Source organism: Eleutherodactylus coqui, chromosome 4 (assembly GCF_035609145.1).
Source record: "Eleutherodactylus coqui strain aEleCoq1 chromosome 4, aEleCoq1.hap1, whole genome shotgun sequence".
NCBI classification, from domain to species: Eukaryota; Metazoa; Chordata; class Amphibia; order Anura; family Eleutherodactylidae; genus Eleutherodactylus; species Eleutherodactylus coqui.
The window spans coordinates 71,302,892-71,327,191 of record NC_089840.1 but is presented as its reverse complement, the minus strand read 5'-3'; the positions used below and the strand labels follow the sequence as shown (position 1 = coordinate 71,327,191).

At 45.5% G+C, this 24,300-nt stretch overlaps 1 protein-coding gene across 1 annotated transcript in view; it reads left to right on the top strand.

Annotated features, from left to right (window-relative positions):
* The window catches only part of SGSM2 (small G protein signaling modulator 2), a 328,957-nt gene that overhangs the window by 208,590 nt on the left and 96,067 nt on the right, over positions 1-24,300 (top strand). The window contains exons 4-6 of the mRNA XM_066598602.1: positions 8,038-8,199; positions 14,691-14,758; positions 18,871-19,019. Of these exons, the coding sequence (XP_066454699.1) occupies positions 8,038-8,199; positions 14,691-14,758; positions 18,871-19,019 (379 nt within the window). The remainder of the gene's footprint in view (positions 1-8,037; positions 8,200-14,690; positions 14,759-18,870; positions 19,020-24,300) is intronic.

The window sequence follows — 24,300 nt, the reverse complement described above, 5'->3', positions numbered from 1 at the left end:
GTAGTGCTACACCTTGGTGGTAATTAGAGATGAGTGAGCACCGCCGCTCACCCGCGACACCCCCCCGAACAGGCTCAGAGGAGAAGACAGTAACTCGAGATGAGCAAGGCTCGCTCGAGTAACTCACCTTACCGAGCATGCTCGCTCATCTCTAGTGGTAATGATCTGGGAAGGAGTTTTCGCGGCATATTAGGTTTGATATTTTGAGGTGTTGAAGTCTTATCCGGGGTTGGTGGTAGTATGGTTGGAGTTTGTGTTGCGTAAGTCATTGTGTAATGCAAGGTTGCTGGAGAAATTGAACAATGTCCGGATTCGGTTAAATTGGGAGATTGAGTTTTGTGGCTAGGAATGACGGCGTGGCTGTTCACCATTTTGGACAATCGACCACCAATCTGGACAGGGTGATTTTTTGAGGAGTGATGGAGTTCATCTCAACATGATGGGTGTTGACATGTGGTCATTGGTGAGCCAAGAAGGAATCAATAGAGCGCTGTTTTTATGGGGTGCTGTGCAGGTCTAAGGTGGTCAGACCGTTCTTGCTTGTTGTGTCTGTGGGGGGTTCTTGAAGTCGGTAACAAAACTGGTTGGAGGAGGAAGGCAGGGGGTGAAAAAGAACACTTTCCCCTTACATTATCTGTAGTTGGGTCTGTCACCTTTTTTCTCTGACAGGGTGGGGGGTTAATCCCTGAAGAGATGGTGGTGTGTCTAGCCTTGTAAATGCTAGTGGGTCTCTGAGGTGGTTGGGAGCCCTTGGTAAAGATGGTCGTGTGTCTAGTCTTCTAAAGGCTAATTGGTCTCCAAGGCGGTTGAGAGCATCTAGAGGCAATTGGTATATATCTAAAGGGGTTGTCCGGCCACACAGGGTAAACATTTTTATAATGCTGCTGCTTCCCTTTCAGTAAGGATAGTAACAGACAGCATACAGGGGCTCAAACCGGCAGGCAGATCAGCTGGAATGTCAGTTTATTACCTTAGAATCTGATCTTCACTGCAGCTTTCAAAGATGGCGCCTCTGTGCTGCCTTCCCACAATGCTCTGCGCTCTCCCTCTTCTGTGTGCGCGCTCCCGATGGTAGTAAGAGACATAAAAAGGCAGGATTTCATGGCCTCCCTCAGCTCGCATCCTAGCCCCGCCCATGACACGCCCCACCTCTATTGAACTGCTCTACAGTCTCCCCGCCCAGGCCCCGCCCCCTGCTGCATACTATAATCAGAGTGGGTGTGGCCAGGGGAGACTGCGTTATACACTCATGGTTCAGGATAACATCCTGGCATGAGTGTAAACAGCAGCACAGTGTATAGTCAATGGAGAGAGGCTGGGGAGAGCCCAGCGAGAACTCTCCTGCAGCCCCCCACTGCAAGACTACCTACTGCTCCCCCACCCTGCTAAAGTAAAACAAAACATTTCCCCACACTCACATGCCCTCATAGTGCCCCTCCCACAGCGACCCCCCCACCTCACAATGATCCCCCCCCCACAGTGCACTCTCCCACAGTGCCCCCCTAATGATCCCCTACAGTGCCACAAACAGTGCCCTCTACAGTACCCCCTACACATGCCCCCCACAGTGCCCCCCAGTGTCACCCATACAGTGCCCTCCAAAGTAGCCCCCCTCATTCCCCCCAACCACAGCATTCTCCACAGTCCCCCCTCAACAGTGCCCCCCCCAGTATTCCCCCCACAGTGCCCTCTACAGTACCCCCCCTACACATGCCACCCCCCCAGTGCACTCCAAAGTTGCCCCCCACAGTCCCCCCATCCACAGCGTCCCTATACAGTGCCCCCCCCTGTGACCTCTCCCACAGAGTCCCCCTTTACAGTTTCCACACACAAGTACACTAACAGCACCCCCTGCCCCTCCCCCCTACAAGTACAGTGATACCTATATATAGATAACACAGGATCCACCATTCACAACAGACACAGCTCACCTCCTCCCCTCCTTGCACATGCACGATTATACCGTGTGAAAAATTACTGTGACAGCCCCACGCTACCCCACCCCCCCTCCCCAGCACGGCAAATTACTGTCACAGCCCCCCTCCAACTCCACGTGACAAATTACTGTGACAGACCACCCCCCCACAGCTACAAATCTATGTGACGGGACACCCCACCGCGACAAGTCTATGTGACCGCACACCCCACCGCTACAAGTCTATGTGACCGCACACCCCACCGCTACAAGTCTATGTGACCGCACACCCCACCGCCACAAGTCTATGTGACCGCACACTCCACCGCTACAAGTCTATGTGACCGCACACCCCACTGCTACAAGTCTATGTGACCGCACACCCCACCGCGACAAGTCTATGTGACCGCACACCCCACCGCCACAAGTCTATGTGACCGCACACTCCACCGCTACAAGTCTATGTGACCGCACACTCCACCGCTACAAGTCTATGTGACCGCACACCCCACCGCGACAAGTCTATGTGACCGCACACTCCACCGCTACAAGTCTATGTGACCGCACACCCCACCGCGACAAGTCTATGTGACCGCACACTCCACCGCTACAAGTCTATGTGACCGCACACCCCACCGCGACAAGTCTATGTGACCGCACACCCCACCGCCACAAGTCTATGTGACCGCACACCCCACCGCCACAAGTCTATGTGACCGCACACCCCACCGCCACAAGTCTATGTGACCGCACACTCCACCGCTACAAGTCTATGTGACCGCACACCCCACCGCGACAAGTCTATGTGACCGCACACTCCACCGCTACAAGTCTATGTGACTGCACACCCCACCGCGACAAGTCTATGTGACCGCACACTCCACCGCTACAAGTCTATGTGACCGCACACCCCACCGCGACAAGTCTATGTGACCGCACACTCCACTGCTACAAGTCTATGTTACCGCACACCCCACCGCGACAAGTCTATGTGACTGCACACCCCACCGCGACAAGTCTATGTGACTGCACACCCCACCGCTACAAGTCTATGTGACAGCACACCCCACCGCTACAAGTCTATGTGACCGCACACTCCACCGCTACAAGTCTATGTGACCGCACACCCCACCGCGACAAGTCTATGTGACCGCACACTCCACCGCTACAAGTCTATGTGACCGCACACCCCACCGCGACAAGTCTATGTGACCGCACACTCCACCGCTACAAGTCTATGTGACCGCACACCCCACCGCGACAAGTCTATGTGACGGCACACTCCACCGCTACAAGTCTATGTGACCGCACACCCCACCGCGACAAGTCTATGTGACCGCACACTCCACCGCTACAAGTCTATGTGACCGCACACCCCACCGCGACAAGTCTATGTGACCGCACACCCCACCGCCACAAGTCTATGTGACCGCACACCCCACCGCCACAAGTCTATGTGACCGCACACCCCACCGCCACAAGTCTATGTGACCGCACACCCCACCGCGACAAGTCTATGTGACCGCACACTCCACCGCTACAAGTCTATGTTACCGCACACCCCACCGCGACAAGTCTATGTGACTGCACACCCCACCGCGACAAGTCTATGTGACTGCACACCCCACCGCTACAAGTCTATGTGACTGCACACCCCACCGCTACAAGTCTATGTGACCGCACACTCCACCGCTACAAGTCTATATGACCGCACCCCCTGCACCCTGCACCCCACCCCCGGGACTTCTGACATTACAGTAGCACGCATCACTGCGCACACACACACACAGCCCCCCCACCACTACCACCACTTGCACACATCCATCCATCCATCCATCCATCCTAGCAGTGTCTCCATACCCCTATTACTAGAGAAGCTGAATGCCTAACAACAGGCAGTGGATTGTAAAGCTGCTGGAAGGGAGACCACTAGTGGCAAGCACTTCAGACTTGCTTGGTAAAACTTTCAATGGTAAAACAAAAACATTTTTAAGGCAAGTATATTACAAGTTGATGATACACATGTAGACTGTTAGATGACTTTAAGAGCTCATTCACACAAGCGTGTTTTGCATTCATATTACATTCATATTTTTATATTACAAGCATTGCTTTTTATTGATGTATTCTGACATGTGTCTTTCATGAGCGTGTTTTACACTCTTGAAAGAAATTGCATCATCGCTCATTAAAGCCTATGGAAGCATAAAAAAAAGCTGTGAATATGTTTTTCATGCATAGTCACTCAGTTTTTTCTCATGAAGCCAGGAGACAGTGTAAATAAAATTGCTTTTTTTTGCACGTGTGAAAAACACAGTAATTATGTACACAAAATACGCATACACACCAAATACGCCCTAAATGTGCACATTTTCACACATCAAAACTGCATACGCCACTATGAATGAGCACTAAGTTGTGTGAAAATTTAGTGTCCATTTAAAGTCACTCAAAAGAGTAGTCTACCTTTGCAACGAATAATTTTTTTTTGCATATAAAATAATATATGAAGCAGTTTAACAGATCTTTAATACAAAATACCTTTTTGTTTTGTTTGTACATCCTCTATACAGACCTTTTGTATCTTCCTGGTTACAGAGAGACAAATGCTTTGTATTCTGAATCCTCACTCATACTCTATTTTATTTTTTTTCCTAATTTTTCCTAAAAAAATGCATATTTGTATTAAATAGGTGACAGATGGATGGAAGAAATACTTCATGATCAGACTATACATAGTACTCTATAGAAACTGTTAACACAATATGATGTTATGCAATTAAAGCACATACAGAATGGGAGGAATTGGGCTAAGCAGCAGCACATGTGAAAAAGACTTGGGTATACGAATAGATCATAGACTGAACATGAGTCAACAATGTGATGCAGCAACCAAAAAGGCAACCACAATTCTGGGATGTATTCAGAGAAGCATAGAGTCTAGATCACGTGAGGTCATTATTTCGCTCTACTCTTCTTTGGTCAGACCTCATCTGGAATACTGTGTCCAGTTCTGGGCACCCCAATTTTAAAAAGACATAGACAAACGGGAGCAAGTTCAGAGAAGAGTTACCAAGATGGTGAGCGGTCTGCAAATCATGTTCTATGGGGAACGGTTAAAGGATCTGGGAATGTTTAGCTTGCAATAAAGAAGGCTGGGAGGAGACTTAATAGCTGTCTACAAATATCTGAAGGGCTGTCACAGTGCAGAGGGATCAGCCCTATTGTTATTGCACAAGGAAAAACTAGAAGCAATGGGATGAAACTGAAAGGGAGGAGACACCGATTAGATATTAGAAAAAACTGTCTGACAGCGAGGGTGATCAATGAGTGGAACAGGTTACCATGGGAGGTGGTGAGTTCTCCTTCAATGGAAATGTTCAAACAAAGGCTGGATAGACATCTGTCTGGGATGATTTAATAGATCCTGCACTGAGCAGGGGGTTGGACCAGATGACCCTGGAGGTCTCGTCCAACTCTACCATTCTATGTTGGACATAAATGGAATTGGTGTAGAAAAACATTGGTTCCCAACATAAAAAAGCGCTGTAGCGCCAAAATAGTTTTAAATGATATTAGGTAGATATTGCAGATAGTTGCCTATTAGACATGAGCGAGCGTACTCGTTAAGGGAAATTACTCGAGCAAGTATGGACATTTTCGAGTACATACCTGCTTGCCTGAAAAGATTCAGGGAGCGGCGGGGGGGAACAGCGGGGAGATCTCTCTCCCCCTGCTACCCCCTGCTCACTCCTGAAACTCACCGCTCAACCTCACCCCAATCTTTTCAGACGAGCAGGCATGTACTCGAAAATGGCGATACTCGCTCAAGTAATTTGCCTTAACAAGTACGCTCGCTCATCTCTATTGCCTATATATATCCAATGCAAAAATGAAAAACATGCATTGTACATATTGTACACTTGTCTTGCTCATATGCTGTATCTGTCTATGGTCATCATTAACAGTAAACGGAAATTATATTATTAAATTAATATATCTGCATACCGAAAAGGAAAGTGTTCATTTCCACATCTTAAAACAATACGAAGGCTTATAATACTCACTGCCTCATTCCAGCTTCATATGTATTACATCATAATTACGTGAGGGTTGTTATTGTGCATTAGCTGCTGTAAGTGACCTCTGAATTATAGATGGGAAAGCGGTATAACGGACACTTAAAAAGTTCAAGGAAAATGTTTTTGTGTCCTTAATTGAATCTAAATCAGAATGTTATGTTATGCCAGTGGTATTATTATTATCCATAAAAATCACACAATCTAATTGAATTTTTGCTATAGATCTACAATACAGCCTGCAGGTTAGTGGAAGTACTGGAATGGGGTGATGATAATGAAAGCCCAGACGGCAATATGTGATCTAAAGGAAAGCAATCAGAATTTAATTATAATTGAATTAGCATAAGTAGTAACTATAATGTGCTGTAGATATGTGAGAGGACTATGATGTGCGGTGCTGGACTTGTAGCCACATCAGTAATATAAATCAGGTCTTGAATCCCTATGGTTGCAAAGAGATGTGTAGAGTTTTATGCAGTTCCAACTGGCTCAAGAGAGGATCAGAAAATCCAAGATTGGCCCTGGGTCTTGGCTCCGACATCATAATAATGGGCCCCAGTCTCAGAGTAAGTGAGGACTAGCAGAAGACATCTACTTCTTTAACTGACCGTATTACATATTGTTTCTCAAATGGTCTATCATATTTTTGGGTTGTTTTACAGATAACTCATTAGTCCTCATATAACGTAACCAGAGAGGATATGGTGCAGTTGCATATCAACAAAGGATGGGCCTTAGAATAATCTCTATTGGTGGGCTTGATCTAAAGACAGGGCAGTAGGAATGTTACGCTACAATATGTGCTATTCATGGACTAATGGGTTCAGTGATCAGCATGGTTGCCCTTCAGAACTAAGGTCATGGGTTGAAATTCAATGAAGAGCAACATTTGCATGGAGTTTGCATGTTATTTCTATGTTTGTGTGGGTTTCCTTCAGGTACTCCAGTTGGCTCCCACACTCCAAATATATGCTGAAAGGCATTAGATGTCCAATGAAATTGACTTTAGTGTGTCTACAGGTGGATTCAGACGAGTGTGTTTATGTGCGTACAATTGTGCGCACAAAAACGCACGCCTATTAGAACCATTGGTTCCTTGCGGTATGTTCACATGTCCGTGTTTTACACCAGTGAGTTTCATGCGTGAGTTCCATCCAATAGCAAACTCACAATATGAAAATAACACATTGAGAACTTATGCACACATCCATATATCGACCGGGTTTTCACGCCCGGCCGATATACGGTGTCCCTTTCTGCAGCGGGAGGAGGCAGGCTGGGCTGGAAGCAGTGCACTGAGCTCCCGTCCCCTCTCCGCCCTTCACCACTGTTTGCAATTGGAGGGCAGGATGGGGCGGAGCTAAGTTCTGCCCCATCCCGCCCCCTCCCATTGCACGCATAATACACAGCGCAAATTTGGTCCTGTGAATAAACCGCTAAGATGTATTTTCATGCACGATTTTCTGTGGGTTGCAAGATGCACAGAAATCAAGTGTGAAAGAAATTATTTTTTTAAATGTCTTAATTTACATAGTGCGAGAATGAAAAATCGCAGCATGTACTATTTTTTAGGGAGGGGTGGGGTGGAGCTAAGCTTCACTCTGTCCCACCCACTCCCATTGCTGGCTATGGACAAGGGGCGGAGAGGGGTGGGAGCTTAGCTCCGCCCCCATCCGCCCACTCCCATTAGAGGGGAGGAGAGAAGCAGAGAGGCGGTGAGGGGGAGGGAAGGGGGGACTGCTCTGATGGTAGTGTATATCAACAGACCTATGAAAACGCCAGCCAATATACGCTCGTGTAAATCAGCCCTTAGGCAAATATGTTAATGTGTATATTATAATCCTTAGAACTACAAAATTCTATTTAAAAAACCCTTTAAATAATTGTATTTCTACAATGCATTTAGTAGGACAACTGGATATAGAGGTAAATTGTTAAATGTTGTATATATTAGTGTATAGTGAAATGCGAACCATCAGGATAGATTTATTAGATCCACAGTGTGAGATGTTAATATGTTTGAATATCTGTTTCTCCTAGGAAGAATTTCTCTAACGGCCAGGACTCCTTAAAAAGGCAAAACTCCACCACAAGCAGGACGGTCACACTCACTCCGCAGGCTCTTAAGCACATATGGGTTCGAACTGCATTGATAGAAAAAGTTCTGGATAAAATTGTACAGTATATCGTAGACAACAGCAGGTAAGGATAAAGTGACTATTTTTAAAGCTACAATTGTGTATTGAGCTAAACAAAGAGAAAGGCAGAATTACCTGTGGCCGAGCATTTTTCTAGTCAAACACGACATAGAAGATATGAAAGTTAGGATGCTGAAAGGCAATTTCAAGTCACAAAGCCATAGGAGAATTTGGGAAAATAAATTCATATTTTTTGACACTTTTAATAGAGGGTTAAATTATTCACTAGGAAGTATGAGAAATCTATAGCACAGATAACACAAAGGGCTGGTGACCTCCTAACACTAATTCAGGGACCATAAGGCCTCCTTCCCACGAACGGATTTCCGCTGCGTAGTTCGCGGCGGAAATCCGCCACGTTGCTCGCAGTTATTAGGTTCTATTGAACCTAATAGGTCAGTGCTTACGGTGCGGAATTCCACCGCGGAATTCCGCACCGTGAATTCACCCGTCCTCACCCGCGGCATGCTCTATTTGCTGCGGGTGTACGCGCGGACGGCTTCCATTGCAGTCAATGGAAGGCCTCCGTTCACGCTATCTTCCGCTGTAGCACATCGGAAGATAGCGTGAGAACGCTTCCCCGCCCACCGCCGCGTCATGTGACGCGGTGGGTGTGTCACATGATGCGGCGGAGGTGGGCGGGGAAGCGTCATGCGGGAGCGAGGAGGCTGGATCCGCAGGTAAGTATGGGGTCTCCTGGGGGGCGCCGTGACGGGCTCCGCCGCGGAATTTCGCGGCGGAGACCGTCACGGCCGTGTGCAGCCGGCCTAAGACATTCACTCCCTTATCAGTGACTTTTTAAAGATGTTTGTATTTCTCTGGTAGTATTCACTAATTCGGGGATCATAAAACCTTCACTCCCTTATCAGTGATTATTCTTTTAAATGCACATTATTCACATCCATGTCTGTGCCTTGTTATAAGTATGTGTGTATAAATATGCATGCCTCTTCAGATCCATTTCACTATGCTTTGATAAAGGACTCCGAGTAAGTCTGAAAGTTTCTCTTGCTAAGAACAATCACACTTTGCTCTACTGGCTAACATGGTACCAAACTTTTTTCATTGAGCTAAACGTCACATTAAAGAGCCACTTATGAGAAAACACGTTTTTCCATCACTGCCCCCTCACCTAATTGCCTGCCACACTCTGGAGGTCTCCTTTGTGTATTCCAGCCACTTCCACACAGTGCAGCTGCCTGTCTGATGCTTATCAGGCACCATCTTGATGGTGAGATGTTTACTTTCACATCAATCCCATGATGCATTAGCACAGCATTAGCTAGAGGCTGTACTATTTCTGCCTGCTGATGGGACAGTTTAATTATCATTACATTCTATATTCACCCAAATAAGCTGCAAACCATAAGTATACAGTCAGGAGGATTAGTTGTGATGTCCTCCATTATAGCTATGTGACAGGAGCTGTGTGATCATCATCACTAACTGTGATAGGAGTGCCTGTGTCCCCCTCTAGGCAGTTTCTGTAGTTGGGTCCATGTAACAACCAGCCTAAGTAGATCTGAGTTGGTCAGAATTGAGATTACATGATTATCTGAGGAGAAGAAGGCCAGAAGTTTCAGATAAAAAAGAAAAACTAACCAAGGTAACACTAGCCAACTTGTATATACTGAGGGAATAGCTACAGAATAAATTTTAAAAATCACCGAAGTGGCACTTTAAAGTAATCAAGAAAAAACTTAACTGCTGGGTCGCATCACAAATGCAGCCTTACTTACTGATGATAATCAATGGTTTTGATTCAAACAAAATGCATTGTAATCAATCACTGCAGAAAAAAAAATACCTCCATAAAAATACACTTTATTAAATTAGATTACAAACACCTGACAGAGTAGATAATTAAATATACAATATATACTCCTGTCTGCCGGACGATTGCCATCTAGATGTCACTTATCATTAGGGAGGTGTATAAGATACCAGTATGGTCACCTAACTCTTTGCAAGTTTTTACAATCACCTGATGAATCCTCTTACCTACTGAAGAGGAGGAAATGCATTGGGACATTTTTTTTTTTTGCTATATTTGGCATTTTAGGGTGTAAGAGGTTTTTAACAGCAGTGAGCAGGAACACCCTTGTCAGGGCAACCACCCCGCAGTTAGGCAGGTATACGTATATGTATTTTTTTTAATAAAATTTTTTTTTTTATGGAGGAGGGAATTTTTCTGCAGTGATTGGCTGGTATATTACCTCTGATTGGCATCATATTGTATCAGTGATAGGCAAGCTTAATTGTACCATTTAAACTGATATTTTTCTCTCTCTTGTCCTACATTTCAATACTCAGCAGCACAGTTTGAGACACTTCCCTATCTAATCAGAACTGTTTAAACCGTCCTGTTCTTTCTGGTTTATGAATTTAAAGCTCTAAGGGGTATTCCAGTAAGAATAAGTTATACCGTATTCACCGTATAGGAGATAACTAGTTGATTTGTGGGGTCTAGCCGCTGGGACCCCCACTAATTCTAACAACAGGGGTCCAGTTGATCCCAGAATGAATAGAGCAGGAATAACATCTTACCGGAATACCCTTTAAGTTAAAGGCCATGGACACTTTGGGTGACTAATTTTTTTTTCACAATGCCTTGTTACCGCCCTGATGATGACACCCTAAACTTTCAATCTGTTCTCCACTTTGGTTGTTTATGCGACCGCTGAAGCAGCCGTTCCTCCATGGGCCCCCTGCCACAGACACTGTTTTCGGTGCTGTTCCACCGCTCACCAAAGTTTCTCCCCGCTGGCACCTTTCCCCTCTGGCTGGCAGAGAGAGGCAAGAGGTGTCAGCGTGCTCTGTCCCTCCATTGTGCCCCCGCCGCAGACACGTTTCTCCCCCGCTGTAGCGCCGCTTTCCGCAGTCTCTCTGTGCCGGCGCTTGTCCCTGCCGGCTGGCAGTGTGAGGCAACAGCTGTCTGCTGCCAGGGCCATGTCAGAGGGGGATGCGTCAGCTGAAGGGTGAGTCCGCTCTCCTGTGTGTCTGCCTGCTGCTACTGTGTTGCTAGGGGGACATAAACTCTGAAAGCTGGTGAGTCCAGCTGCTAGATGTGTGACCTGGGCAAGGGGAATGGGCGGTGTATGTGGGGAGGTGTGTGCGCCAGCCAATCTCCAGCTCTGGCCATCACCTAGGTGTACCCTGCTGCTGAGGACTCCCAAACCATGTCTCCACCCATAGCCCCGCTGTGTCTCTCCCTGTTATGGGTTAATCCCCCATGGCCCCGCTCTCTCTCTCTACCTGCTATGGGGGATTAACCTATAGCCCCGCTGTCTCTCTCCCTACTATGTGTAGAGAGAGAGAAGTGGCAGGGCTACAGGGGTTTCCCGAGGGATATCGCCATAGCCCAAAGTGAGGAGTGGGGCTAAAGAGAGAGGGTGGGGCTAGAGGTCTTCTCCCTGGGGTTATACCCATTGGAAATTGATTGGGGGCAGGACTAGAGTGGGCAGGGATACAGGTGATTCCCTATAGCCCCACCCCTGTTATCAGGAAGCCCTTTAACTCCGTCCCCACTGTGGGGAAATACCTTGGGAAACCCCATGCTAGGGAGAGAGGCGGAGGGAGTCCCCTGCTGCCTCCCGCTGCTGGAGAATTCCCTGCTGCTTATAGCGGGACATTTAAAACTTGGTGCCTAGAAGCACATATAAATGTCCCACTGTAAACTCCTGTTAATCTGTGCGGGGACTAACAGGAGTTTACAGCGGGACATTAAAAATGTGCTCCTGGGTGAAACGGTGCCTCTCCTGTCTCTTAGTTGGCAGAAATCCTCCTAATGAACTTGTAATCTTCTTTTTGGAGTGTCAGACACAGCTAAACTTCAGCTCCCATAGGAGTCTATGGAAGCTCCTGCGCAGCTCGCACCAAAGATAGGTCAGGTCCTATCTTTACTCACAGCACGGACCTTAGATGCGGGCTATCTTTTGAAGGTGCACGTTGTTTGCGTGTCTAATATTGCTTCATCGAAACGTTTCTCTAGGAAACTATTGGTTCTAATAAACGCGATTTTTTCACGCGCCTATTATGTGCTAAAACCACGCCCGTGTGAATGGGGCCTTACATTAACAGATGTGCAAAAAATGAGCACATAGAGGACATCTGTGTGTGCTTTGTTTTTCACTGATCATTGCTAAGCAATTTTATAGAAAAAATTGGGCCTTTGGGTGGATTCAGAGAAACGTATTTGCGGAGGCATTTCTGCACGTGAAAATCCCATCCGTATAATGCAACAAAGCATTGCATTCTATTTCAGTAGATTTGTTTAGACAAACGTGTTTTTTCAGCGCAAAATCTTCGTCCGCAAAAAGATAGGACCTGCTCTATCTTTGTACGTGTTACACAGAGAGCTGCCATAGACTTCTATCGCAGCTCAAAAAACAGGACGGGGAGGGAGTTACCCTGCATAGAATGGAGGGAAAAGAAGACGGCTGGCCCTAATTAGGCATTTAATTGGCAATCTTTTCCATGGGAAGGGTGTAACACACTAGCGTGTGAATGGGCATTTCGACTGCAAAAAAATGATCGATCTGCTAGCACGGACATATCAGCCTGCTTCTGGACATCTGGATGTCACATGGATATACACATGCATTAAAAGTGATCCATTTTTTACAATCTGTGTAGGAAACGCTCGTCCTTATAGCCCTTCTGACTATAATGGGTCAGTGTGCTTGATCTGTGCCATCAGTTGCACTCAGACGTGAAAATCGCTCGTGTGAATAAGCATTTAAAGTGACGCTACTTCTGCACAAAAGCGACTAGTGGATTTGAAATTTTCTGTATTCATTTGTCTCACATGTGAAGTTACTTTTGTAATTAATTATTGATTTCAATTAAAAAAAAAAACGTAAAGCCATTTTTCACTTTTTTTCAGAATAATTACATTGTAATGCGGGCTCAGGCAGATACATGTAACGTCCTCTGAGTAGCTTAGCAGGAATTATTCACTAATGGATTTAAATGTTAATCCTCTTTTAGTAAAAGAATATTATTGAAGAAGTGACATCCTTATAAGAAATTCAATGAAAATACCGATTAGTAATATACTTTAACATGTGTTAAAGGGAAGGTATCACTTATGTTTTTTCACTAATTGGAATGAGATAGTAAAACACATTTTCTATTTTTCTAATGTGTTTTTACTTTCTGATTGTAGTTCTTTTTTATTCTATTGTTTGCACATGACAATGGGAGCGGCCATCTTGCCTGAATAATTATGGGCTCCTTCACATACTGAAATTGGTTATGTTTGTATGAATAAGGGCCCCTTCACACAAGCGTATGTGCAAAAACGCTCACGTAAGCATAGCGCATTTGCACTGTGAATGATGCACTTTTGCACTCATTTTTATGTATATTAGGGCTCCTGAGGGCAAGCATAAGCAAATATACGCTCGCAATAGCGTGAAGTGATTGCGCTGTGAAGGGAGCGCTATCACATTCTTTCACACATGTAGCTGCGCATTCTACTGTCCTTTTACATGCTGCTGAGCCCTTTCACATTGGTGTGGGACACACTCGTGCCGTGATTGAACTGGCCAAGCAGCCTTAATTAGTCCCTAGTGTTATTAATTAAAACAGCAAAGTCTTGCAGTACAGTGTGCGATTTTTGTGCTGATGGGGTGCGCATTTGTTCCCACCCCCCAGACTCATATTGTGTCTTGGGTGCACAAATCTTACATAAATTTTCGTGCTTGTGAAAATTCAGGTAAAAAACGCAAAATGTGAAGGAGCACACTGAAATGGTTTCTAATCTCTGTGGTTTGTGCGAGCAGTTTTACATACGCAAAAGCGCACACAAAATCGCCCGTCTGCTGAAGCCCTTTGAGATATACTTTACAGCATTTATGAGCCATTTACATAATGGACAGGACTTGACTTATTGACGTCTATGGAAACTGTTGTGAGAGTGTTGCTCTGTAACCTGTGAGAGAGAGTACACATTTTAGTGGGTTTACTAACCATTTGGCTAGAAGATCTCTGAATGCCTGAATTGTCCTGGGACAGCAGAGAGGTGGGCATACAGATGCTGCTGTTTAGACCAGAGACAGAACAATGCAACATGGAAAGTCAGGGAAAGGAAGTACAGGACAGTGAACTACTGTCAGAATGCTAGACTTACTATACTCCCTGTCTGAAAGTGAATTGAAAATAGGGCAGTAGAAAAATGAGGAATGCCACCTGAATATCAAAACTTACACACATTAAACAGAGTGCAAACAGCAGCAAATGAATAAGTAAGGAGAACCTAGTGTATTTTAGAAATGTTTTATTGAAAACTCATGTATATTTAAAAAAAAGAATGCTCCTAAAGTTGTTCCTAGCCTTTACTTGTATTCATTATAACCTCATGTCATATATCGCTCATCTTTATCTATTGCTCAGGCACATGCCATTATTGAACAAGAACTATTAGTAATAAAATGAATGTGATTACATACTTACGATTACATACATAAATCTTCATCGTTTTTCTTTCCACAGTAAATATTATGAAAAAGAATCTCTAATGTCCGATCCTGTTTGTGGTCCAATCCTGGCTGTTCTTCTAGGTGAGGAGAACATGACATCAAAAATGTAAGGTAGTAACAACTCTGATGCTTAGATTGGAAGCCGTAAATGAGAATAATCTACAAATTATGAAGTTGGACTTTTGTAAGCAGTTTACTGTGTTGTTTTGTATTAGAAAATGTTAATATTACTGGAAATGCTGATATCACTGAATATAAAGTAGACATCTTCTTCTTAAAATATCAAAACTCCTCAACTGGATACCAGCCACTTTGATGCAATAAGACACAACGCTCCAGCATGGAATGTGGTGATTTTATACCTCCTCTTCATTGTCAGTAGCCCATTGACAGTAATAGTCTTCTTCTCAGAGTAGTAACTGCTGCTGTGGTTAATGAATATTATTTTAGTGGCAACTAACTTCTTTCTGCTTTACATGCTCCATAATTGCACATCTAGGTGAACTTTTATCATTATGAGGATATGCTTTTAATGAGAGGCATATTAATGGGTGACACAATGCCAAACATTCGATCCATTATCAGGAGAATCATCATCATCAACATCATATAATTAAATAACAGTGATCTTATCCAAAGGAGATTAAAACATCTCTGTCATATTCAGACATTTTAAGAGGGTTTCTTAAAGATGTCCACTTAGAGTAAGGGTGCTATGAGAGTATTCCTAGTTTGGTGTATTAAATACTGTGCATCTAGCTCCCAAATGCCTTTACAGCTGGATGCCAGGTATAATACACAGTACTATATACTCTGGTTCTGGAAGCTGTACTTTTCCAACTTTATCAGAATACACACAGGTTTTGTTTGTAGTCTGTAACCAAGCCCACACTGAAGTCTGCATTGGTGTTGTGTTCACAAAAGGTAGGCTATTTTTAATTAAGATTACTTGCGAAGTTGCTTAATTTCTTTTTATCTTAGATGCATTTGTGCGGTTCTGGTGCATCTTGTCTCCACCAGAAGTATGGGTGGAGACATAGTCATTGAGTGTATCCGCCCTGTTAATACCCTCAAGCTCTTGATTGGCTAGACTTAGGCTAGAGTGGGGATTTGCCGTGGCTGAAGGGTTAGGGTTCAGAAACACGATTCGGGACTGACGGAGCTGGTTTTAGGAGGTGGCTGAGAAGCACTGCTGTGTCCGCCAATCAGAGTGGTGGCATGGAGGGTGAGAGTTCTGTTGCCGGTGTCGCCAGTGCCAGCGGGGGAACACAGCGCAGGGTTAGAGTGCTGTTGTCAAGAAAGGGGCATGGGGAGGGCATGATATATTGCAGGGAGCCCGGCGGTAAGAGTGACAGTGGGGGACATTGCAGGGGGGCCAGCAGTGACAGTCACAGCGGGGGACGGGAGTGCCCCTGCCACCTTCTAGAGCTCAGATTGCAGCCTGCAATAACTGCAACACTAACAACAATAGGGTTAGCAGCAGCCAAAGGAGCCCCGCAGGGAGCTTAGATGGCAGAAGGCCAACAGCACCACTAAGAAGCACGCCCCTTGCAGCTGAGAAAGGATGGCATCGGGGAGCTTACATGCCAGAAGGACAACAGCGAAAAAAGGAGGCCAGCCGAGATAGGAGCCCAGCCAATCAGCAGCTGTGGATGTACTCTATACCTCCCCCAGCACAATCCCAGGTCTCCATCCATTGTTCTGGTGAAGACAAGATGCACCAGTACCCATTTGTGCCATATAAAGCTTGCGAAGATGCACATTGCCATTAAAGAGGTTGTCCAGTTGTAAACTATTGCTGGCTTTTTTCCAGGATAAGTCATCAGTAGAAAATTGGCGGATGTCTGTAACCCACAACTTCCACTGATTTGCCGGTTTGGCGTGTTTGTGCACTGAGCTGATTTCTGCAAGAAGCAGACAGCTCCGATCTTACCGCAGTGTCCAGGCTTACTATTACAGGCAAAGTTCCCATCCATTTCAATAGGAACTTAACCTGCCATACCAAGCCTGCCCACTGTAGTAAGAATGGAGCTGTCTGCTTCATGTAGAAATCACTTCAGTACATGAGTGTATCAGTTTGGCGAACTGCTGATCTGTAGGGGTCCTCAACGATGGACTCTTGCCAATCTACTATTCTGAGGATAGATCCAAAAATAATAGGTCAGCACACAAAGCTTCCATAGAAAAACTTTGATATACTTTATTCATTACAATTAAAAAGATGTTACAGTACAATAGAGATGAGTCTCCAATGTGCAGCAGAGCGTGTGCTGCTGGTTGTGAGATGCAACTATTATTTATTACATTGTATTCTCAGGATAGGCCAGCCATAGCTTGCAACTAGCCAATCCCTTTAACCCCTTCCCGCTCCAGGATGTACCGGTACGTCATGGGAGCCTGGTACTTCGCGCAAAATGACGTACCGGTACGTCATCGGGATAGCGCTATCACGCAGTGGGAGCCGGCTGTCAGTCACAGCTGGTGTCCCGCTGCAACAGCGGGGGGGCATCGGAGATGCGCCAGACACTGGCGTCCTGTATTGCCTATGCCTATGATCGCTGTATAAGCGATAAGGCATGGCAGAGCAGTAGCTCTGCCATGCCTTATGACAGCGATCATAGGTATAGTGCTGCAAGTCCCTCAGAGGGACTCAAATAGTGTAAAATAAAGAAAAGAAAAGTGTAAAAAAAAAGAAAAATGTAAAAAAAAAATGTAAAAAACCCCCTTTTTTATGCTTTTTCTAATATTAGCATAAAAAAAGGTAAAAAAAAAAAATTAAAACCCCACATATTGGGTATTGATGCGTCAGTAACGACGTGTACAAAAAGTTGAACACGCTTTTTATTTTGTACAACAAAAAGCGTTAAAAAAAACGCTAAAAAACAGAGGCAAAATGCTAATTTTTAGCAGTTTGCCTCACAAAAAATGCAATAAAAGTGATCAAAAAAGCCGTACATTCCCCAAAATGGTACCAATAAAAACTACAGCTCATCTCACAAAAAATAAGCCCTTATAGAGCTCCGTACATAGAAAAATAAAAAAGTTACAGGACTTTGAATGCAGCTATAGAGAAAAAAAAAAGATTTCCAAAAAAACGGGTTTTTATTGTAAAAAAGTGTAAAAACCTAAAAAAAATATAACAATTTTGGTGTTCTTGTAACCGTACCGACCCGCAGAAAAAATTTTGTGTGTCATTTATGCTGCATGATTAACGCTGTAAAAAAAATATATATATATGTCAGAATTGATGTGTTGTCTCTCCCTGTTATCATAAAAAAATAATAAAAGTTTTACGATATTGTCTATGTACCCAAAAGTGGCACCGATAAAAACTACAGCTCGCCACGCAAAAAACAGGCCCTTATACGGCCGCGTCGACGGAAAAATAAAAAAGTTATGGCTTTTTAAAAATGGAGATGGAAAAATACCAAAAATCGCTTGGTCCTCAACGCCAAAATAGGCCATGTCATTAAGGGGTTAAACTTGAAAAATTTAAATTGTCATACGTATCACATGAAGCTATGTAATTTTGTCACTGACTGTGCATCTCATCCATACTTGGACTAGTCTGCAATTCTAGACATAGGATTTCCTAAAATCTATTTGCCTATTGTGCAATTACTCTTCACTTTCCTTTTCATCTCCCACTTTCTTGTGAGGATGTTGCAGAGCAGATCCAAAAGCAGAAAGCACTTTATAAAGAGAGAACCAGAAATACCCATACACTGTCGTGTGGTTCCGCAGACTGCATTATTCTCAGGTTACTTGGATGTCATAAAGATCATAGTAATTTAACCCTTTCCAATCCACTGTCTGACCTCTGAAGACATTATGATTTAAGGCTGTACAGCTCCAATGTGGGAAGACATTCATCGGGGTTCTCTTCCTGTACAGTGCCAGCCTCTCTGCTCTTGTCACCCTATCCAACGTGTCACCTCATGCAGTACTAGCTTTAGCCAGCATATAGCGCTGTTGTATAATGGCAGAAAAAGAGTAAGCCCCCCAGGAAAACCAGGATACAGATTGGATTAGAAAGGGTTAAAACATATGAGTGGTCATTTGACACTACCTTGGCATTTCCTCGTCCTGCTGTAGTACCTGCCTAAAGCTGAAACAGAGATGCAGCTAAACTAATATAAGTTCCCTGAACCAGTATGGTACGGATATGATTTTCTTCTTCCTTTACTTTACAGTGGGTCCTTGTGCATTAGAATACACAAAGCTAAAAACCGCTGACCATTACTGGACCGATCCCTCTGCTGATGAACTTGTACAGAGGCACAGAATCCATGGTGCTCACACTCGCCAAGACTCCAGTCCTTCCAAGCGGCCAGCTCTTGGTGTATGTATATCTATTCACTAATATATATTATCTGTGTACACGCATGCCTGCGTGTTTTTTTGTACATGCAAATATGCACAACATGTGTGCAAAAATACAGTAAAACACGCACAAGGCCATTACGCAAATTCAACTGGCGTTAGAGCAAATTATATTCAATGGATTTAGGCCGGATTGACATGAAAGTGTTTGCACAACGCTTGGTGCACACAATACGCAGTTAATAGAACCCGTTGATTTCAATGGGTTCGTTCACATCAGCGTATTTTGCCCACGCATTTTGTTTGCTTAAGAAAATACGCATCATGCTCAATTTTCCTGCGCATTTGCGGATGAAAATAGCACATATTGAACTAATTAACTTCATTGCCCATTTCAGTGAATGTGTACGATTTGCAGGCGCAAAAAGTCCATTAAAACTCATGCATGCACAAATACACAATGCTCATTGTGCAAATACACAGCGTAAATGCACGTACACCTGTGTGACACCGGCTTCATACTGAAGGAGCAGTGACACATTATAGCAGTCCTCCAGTATGTGATAAATGATATTGGTAAATGGCTAGGCAGGCAGATAAGTAAAAAATGAAAAATATCAACCTTTTTTCAGAATCAATGATCCAGAACAGCCCAAACTACTTAGAATAATAAACTGGTATATCATATACAGAGTCACTGCCCAGGTACCGCAGCACTGGAGTATATTTACATCATGCCTTATAAATTGGGGTTAATATGCTCATTTTTATGCTCTAATGGATTTCATGGGCTTGTATTATGCGTAATTAAACTGTGCTTGTCTCAGTAGTCTGTCGCAGCCTTATAATTCATTATAGACTTCATGTAACACTGTCCGTCACCTAATACATGGATACAACTTGCAAGACTTCCTCTTCTGTATATTGGAAGCTGTACTGCTGCTTTCAGTAGAGATAAAATAGAAAACATGTTTATTAACAACTAGTAGAAAGCCAGTGCCAGGACGGTGACTGCAATCTATCTCCATGCTCAGGAATTAATGATGAAGATAGTTATAATACAGAGGCGTCAGCTATTTTACATACATACACAAAATACTCAGGACAAACCAACCTGGAGGTCCCTTTGCATGTTGTCCCACTGGGCTAATTTTGTAGACACTGGTGGGCTTTTTTAAAAGCCTCTGCAGGATTTTCTTTTATTCTTAGTGCGTCTAATTGGAATATTTCCCAGTAAACAACATTCTAATGAAGTTTGTTGTATTGTAGATGCTATGGTGATGATGAGTGAGCTTGAGGCATAGTGTGTATTGACATAATGCATACACATGAGGGCAGAGTAGTTTGAAAACAAAACACATTACATCAGGCTAAGGGCTCTTTCACATGAACGTAGGCGATTTTCGTCGTAGCCAAAAATAGCATGATCAGGTGGTAAAACTCCCATTTTAATGCCCATTCAGATGGCCGAGTGTAGCGATTATACTCCACACCCGGAATACCGTCGGGCGGGGGAAGACAGTTTAGCCCTACTGAGCTGCCTCCCTCCTCTCTGCCCCCTTGCTGGCAAGGGGAGGGGGCGGGGTGGGAGCTAGTGTGCTATGCTATTGCCCTCTCTCCGCCCCTTGTCGGCTGCCAGCAATGGGAGGGGGCGGGATGGGGTGTGAGCTTAGCAACTAGTTTCCGCCCCGTCCCGCCCCCTCCCATTGCAAACAGCCAGCAAGGGGCTGAGAGGTGGAGGGAAGGGTTTGGGAGTTTAGCAGTCACGCTGCTAAACTCCCTCCCACCTCCCGTCTCTGGGAGCTGTCATAGGCTCCCATAGGAGTTTATGGCAGCGGCCAAAGATAGTTCCAAAAAGTTGAATTGGAAACCAAAACCTCAGATGGGTGGCATATATCAGCTGGCCATGAAAAAGGGTCTGATATACGCCCGTGTGAAAGAGTCCTTAGATGTTTATATATATATATATATATATATATATATATAATATGAAAATTATGTTTCCCCCAGTCGTCTCCACGACAGCACCAATTGAGATTGCCTCCTCCTGATAGGACAGGAACACACTGAGAGGTTAAAAGCTCCCCCCCTTCCCCACTTTCCTCAGTGTCTTCCTGTCCTGCCAGGAGGCAGGATCTCTGAGAGGGGCTGGTGGAGAAGCCAGCCAAGATTACTTACAGGCGGATCGGGGGGCAGTGGGTCAGCCTGTCCTCCCTTCCCAGCCAGACGACTCCCGGGATGCCACATGGGGTGGTAACCCCCGGGCCAGGTTCCTCCCGCGGCGGCCCATGGGGGGTACAAAGCGGGAGCCTCAGTCCCCCTCCTCCTCCTTGTATAGTCACAGCGCGGCGCTCCAGGAAGCTCTTTGAAGGCAGGGGGCGGGGCGTCACGTGTCCAGCGTGGTGACGTCATCACGCTCGCATCAGGAGCTGCACGGAGGGGGCGGGGCTTAGTGCAGGAGCGCGAAAATTCAAAATAAGGAACCTGAGAGAAGCCAGAAGGTGGACCAGCACTACAGGTCGCAGGGTGTCTGCAGCACCGGTACAGTAATGAGTGCTCCAGCCCCAGAGATAGCTGAAACCTCAGCCTCAGCGGCCGTAAGTAGCCAGTGCGGCAAAAAATACAAAATGCAAAATCCAATGTATTGTATATGGAAAAATTGCATATTTACCCGCAAAAAATACTTTCCCTTTTTTTGTCAGGGGGATAAAAAAGACATCCCCCCCAGAACAAAACCCAAAAAATGCGTGGAGTGCAGGACGAGACTGCCAGCTACGTACCAGAGGCCTCTATGCAAGGCATGCGTAGCTAGGCTAGTCAAAGAGGAATCGGGGGGATTCATGGATAACGTTAGGAAGCTGGTGAAGGAGGAGGTTCGATCAGCCCTAATGTCACAGCTGGCGCCACCAGAGAAACGCCAGAAAAAGGCGTATGTTCCCAACGAGCCTTCCGACTCCGAGAGTTCTATCGGATCGGAGCAAGAAGAACAGGCGGCCGAGGAGTCCTCAGACGATGAGGACTACAAATGATACCTTTTCCATCAGGACGACTTAACAGAATTGATTAAGTCAGTCAGAGCTACATTAAAAATGGAAGAGCCCAGAGAACCACGCACCCTGCAAGATGAGATATTCGGGGGACTAGGGGAGAGGCGTAAACATACCTTCCCTGTCCACAAAAACATCATTAAAATTATCCAAAAGGAGTGGAAGAAACCAGACGCAGGTTCCTTCTCCGCTAGAGGGGTAAAAAGAAGGTACCCATTCGAGGAGGAAGTTTGCGCAAGCTGGGAAGAGATACCCAAGGTAGACATCCCAGTGGCCAAAGTAGCTAGGAGGACGAGCCTACCCTTTGAGGACGCCGCACAATTAAAAGATCCCATGGATCGCAAAGCCGAAGGCCTTCTAAAAAAATCATGGGAGGCAGCGGCAAACATGCTTAGGCCAGGGATCGCAGCCACTTGCGTGGCGCGCACTCTGGGGGTATGGCTCGAACAGCTGGAGCTACACTTAACCAATAAAACGCCAAGGGAACAGATCCTAAATTCCCTACCTATCTTGCGTATGGCAACAAATTTCCTAGCGGATGCCGCGGCCGAAACGGTTAAACTCTCGGCAAAAGCTACAGCCCGATCTAACTCAGCCAGAAGTGTACTATGGCTGAAATCATGGTCAGGCGACTTAGCCTCAAGAAATAAACTATGCGCCCTCCCGTTCTACGGTCAGTTTTTGTTCGGGCCAGACCTAGACAAGATCCTGGAGAAGGCGGCCGACAAAAAGAAGGGATTCCCGGAAGAAAAGCCGCAGAGAGGGAAAACCTTCTTCCGAACCCCAGGGCAACAGCCCGAGGCAAGGGCAAGACAGGCCGCTGGAGTTACCCCAAGGGGGGCAGAGGGAGAAATATCCTCTTTAATCCCCACCAAGGGGAGCCCAATCAGAGACCCTGACGCCAGCTCCGTAGGGGCAAGGCTGGGGAACTTTGTGGACCAATGGGCCGCAATTTGCGAAGGCCCATGGATCCCAAAGATCCTACAGCAGGGATACCGGATAGAACTGGTGTCCCTCCCCAGAAAGAAATTCATTATCACAGGAGGCTCAGGGCAACAGTTACATTTACTAAGGCAGAGCGTTCGGGACCTGCAACATCTAAACGCAATATCCCCCGTACCGCAAAATGAGGAAACTCAGGGCCATTATTCCAGGCTCTTTCCTGCGGGAAACAGCGGATGATAGTGAATCTGAAGCCCTTGAACACCTGTGTCATGTACAGAAAATTCAAAATGGAGTCCATCTCTTCAACGATAAAGTTGATTCCCAAAGGGGCCTACATGGCATCTATCGATCTGAAAGATGCTTATTTCCACGTACCGATCCACGAGGGGTCCCAAAGATACCTAAGGTTCGCAGTGGATATGGGCAAAGGAATAGAGCACCACCAATTCAGATGCCTGCCTTTCGGGATCTCCTCAGCACCCAGAATTTTTACCAAAATTATGGCAGAGGTAGCTGCCTACCTGAAGAAAAAGTCGATCCTAATAATACCCTACCTGGACGATATTTTAATAATAGCAGAGTCCAGGGAACTACTAACGAAGCACCTAGAGATAGTGCTAGAACCCCTCCAGTCTCTAGGATGGATCATAAACTGGGAAAAATCCAGCTTAGACCCCGACAGGAAGAAGACGTTTTTCGGCATAACGCTCAACTCAGAATTACAATGCTCAAAAAATCCAAAGGCTGGTCAGATCCTTCCTACAGAAACGATCATGCACAATTCGGGAAGCCATGTCTCTCCTGGGAAGCCTAACGTCATGCATTCCCGGAGTAGCATGGGCCCAGGCTCACACCAGAGCTCTACAGGCCTCCGTCCTATCCACATGGGACAAAAAGCAGTCCTCGCTAGGGACAAAAATGTATATCCCAAACACAGTGAAAACATCCCTGCGTTGGTGGACATCCCTAGCGAACCTGCAGGAAGGGGTTCATTGGCTACAAAACCCAGCCACGCACATCACAACGGACGCAAGCGCCTGGGGATGGGGAGCGCATGTGGGGAACCAGTTCTTTCAGGGCCCGTGGTCCCAAAGGATAAGAGAACAATCCTCCAATTACAGAGAGCTACAGGCCGTATGGCGGGTCCTACAGCAGTTAGGAAACTCGCTATGGAACCAGCATATAAAGATACTGTCGGACAATACCACCACGGTCGCCCATATTCGGCCCCAGGGGGGCACAAGGTCTCCTGCCCTGCAAAACATTTTGCAGAAAATCTTCCACTGGGCAGAGGGCCGGATCCTTTCG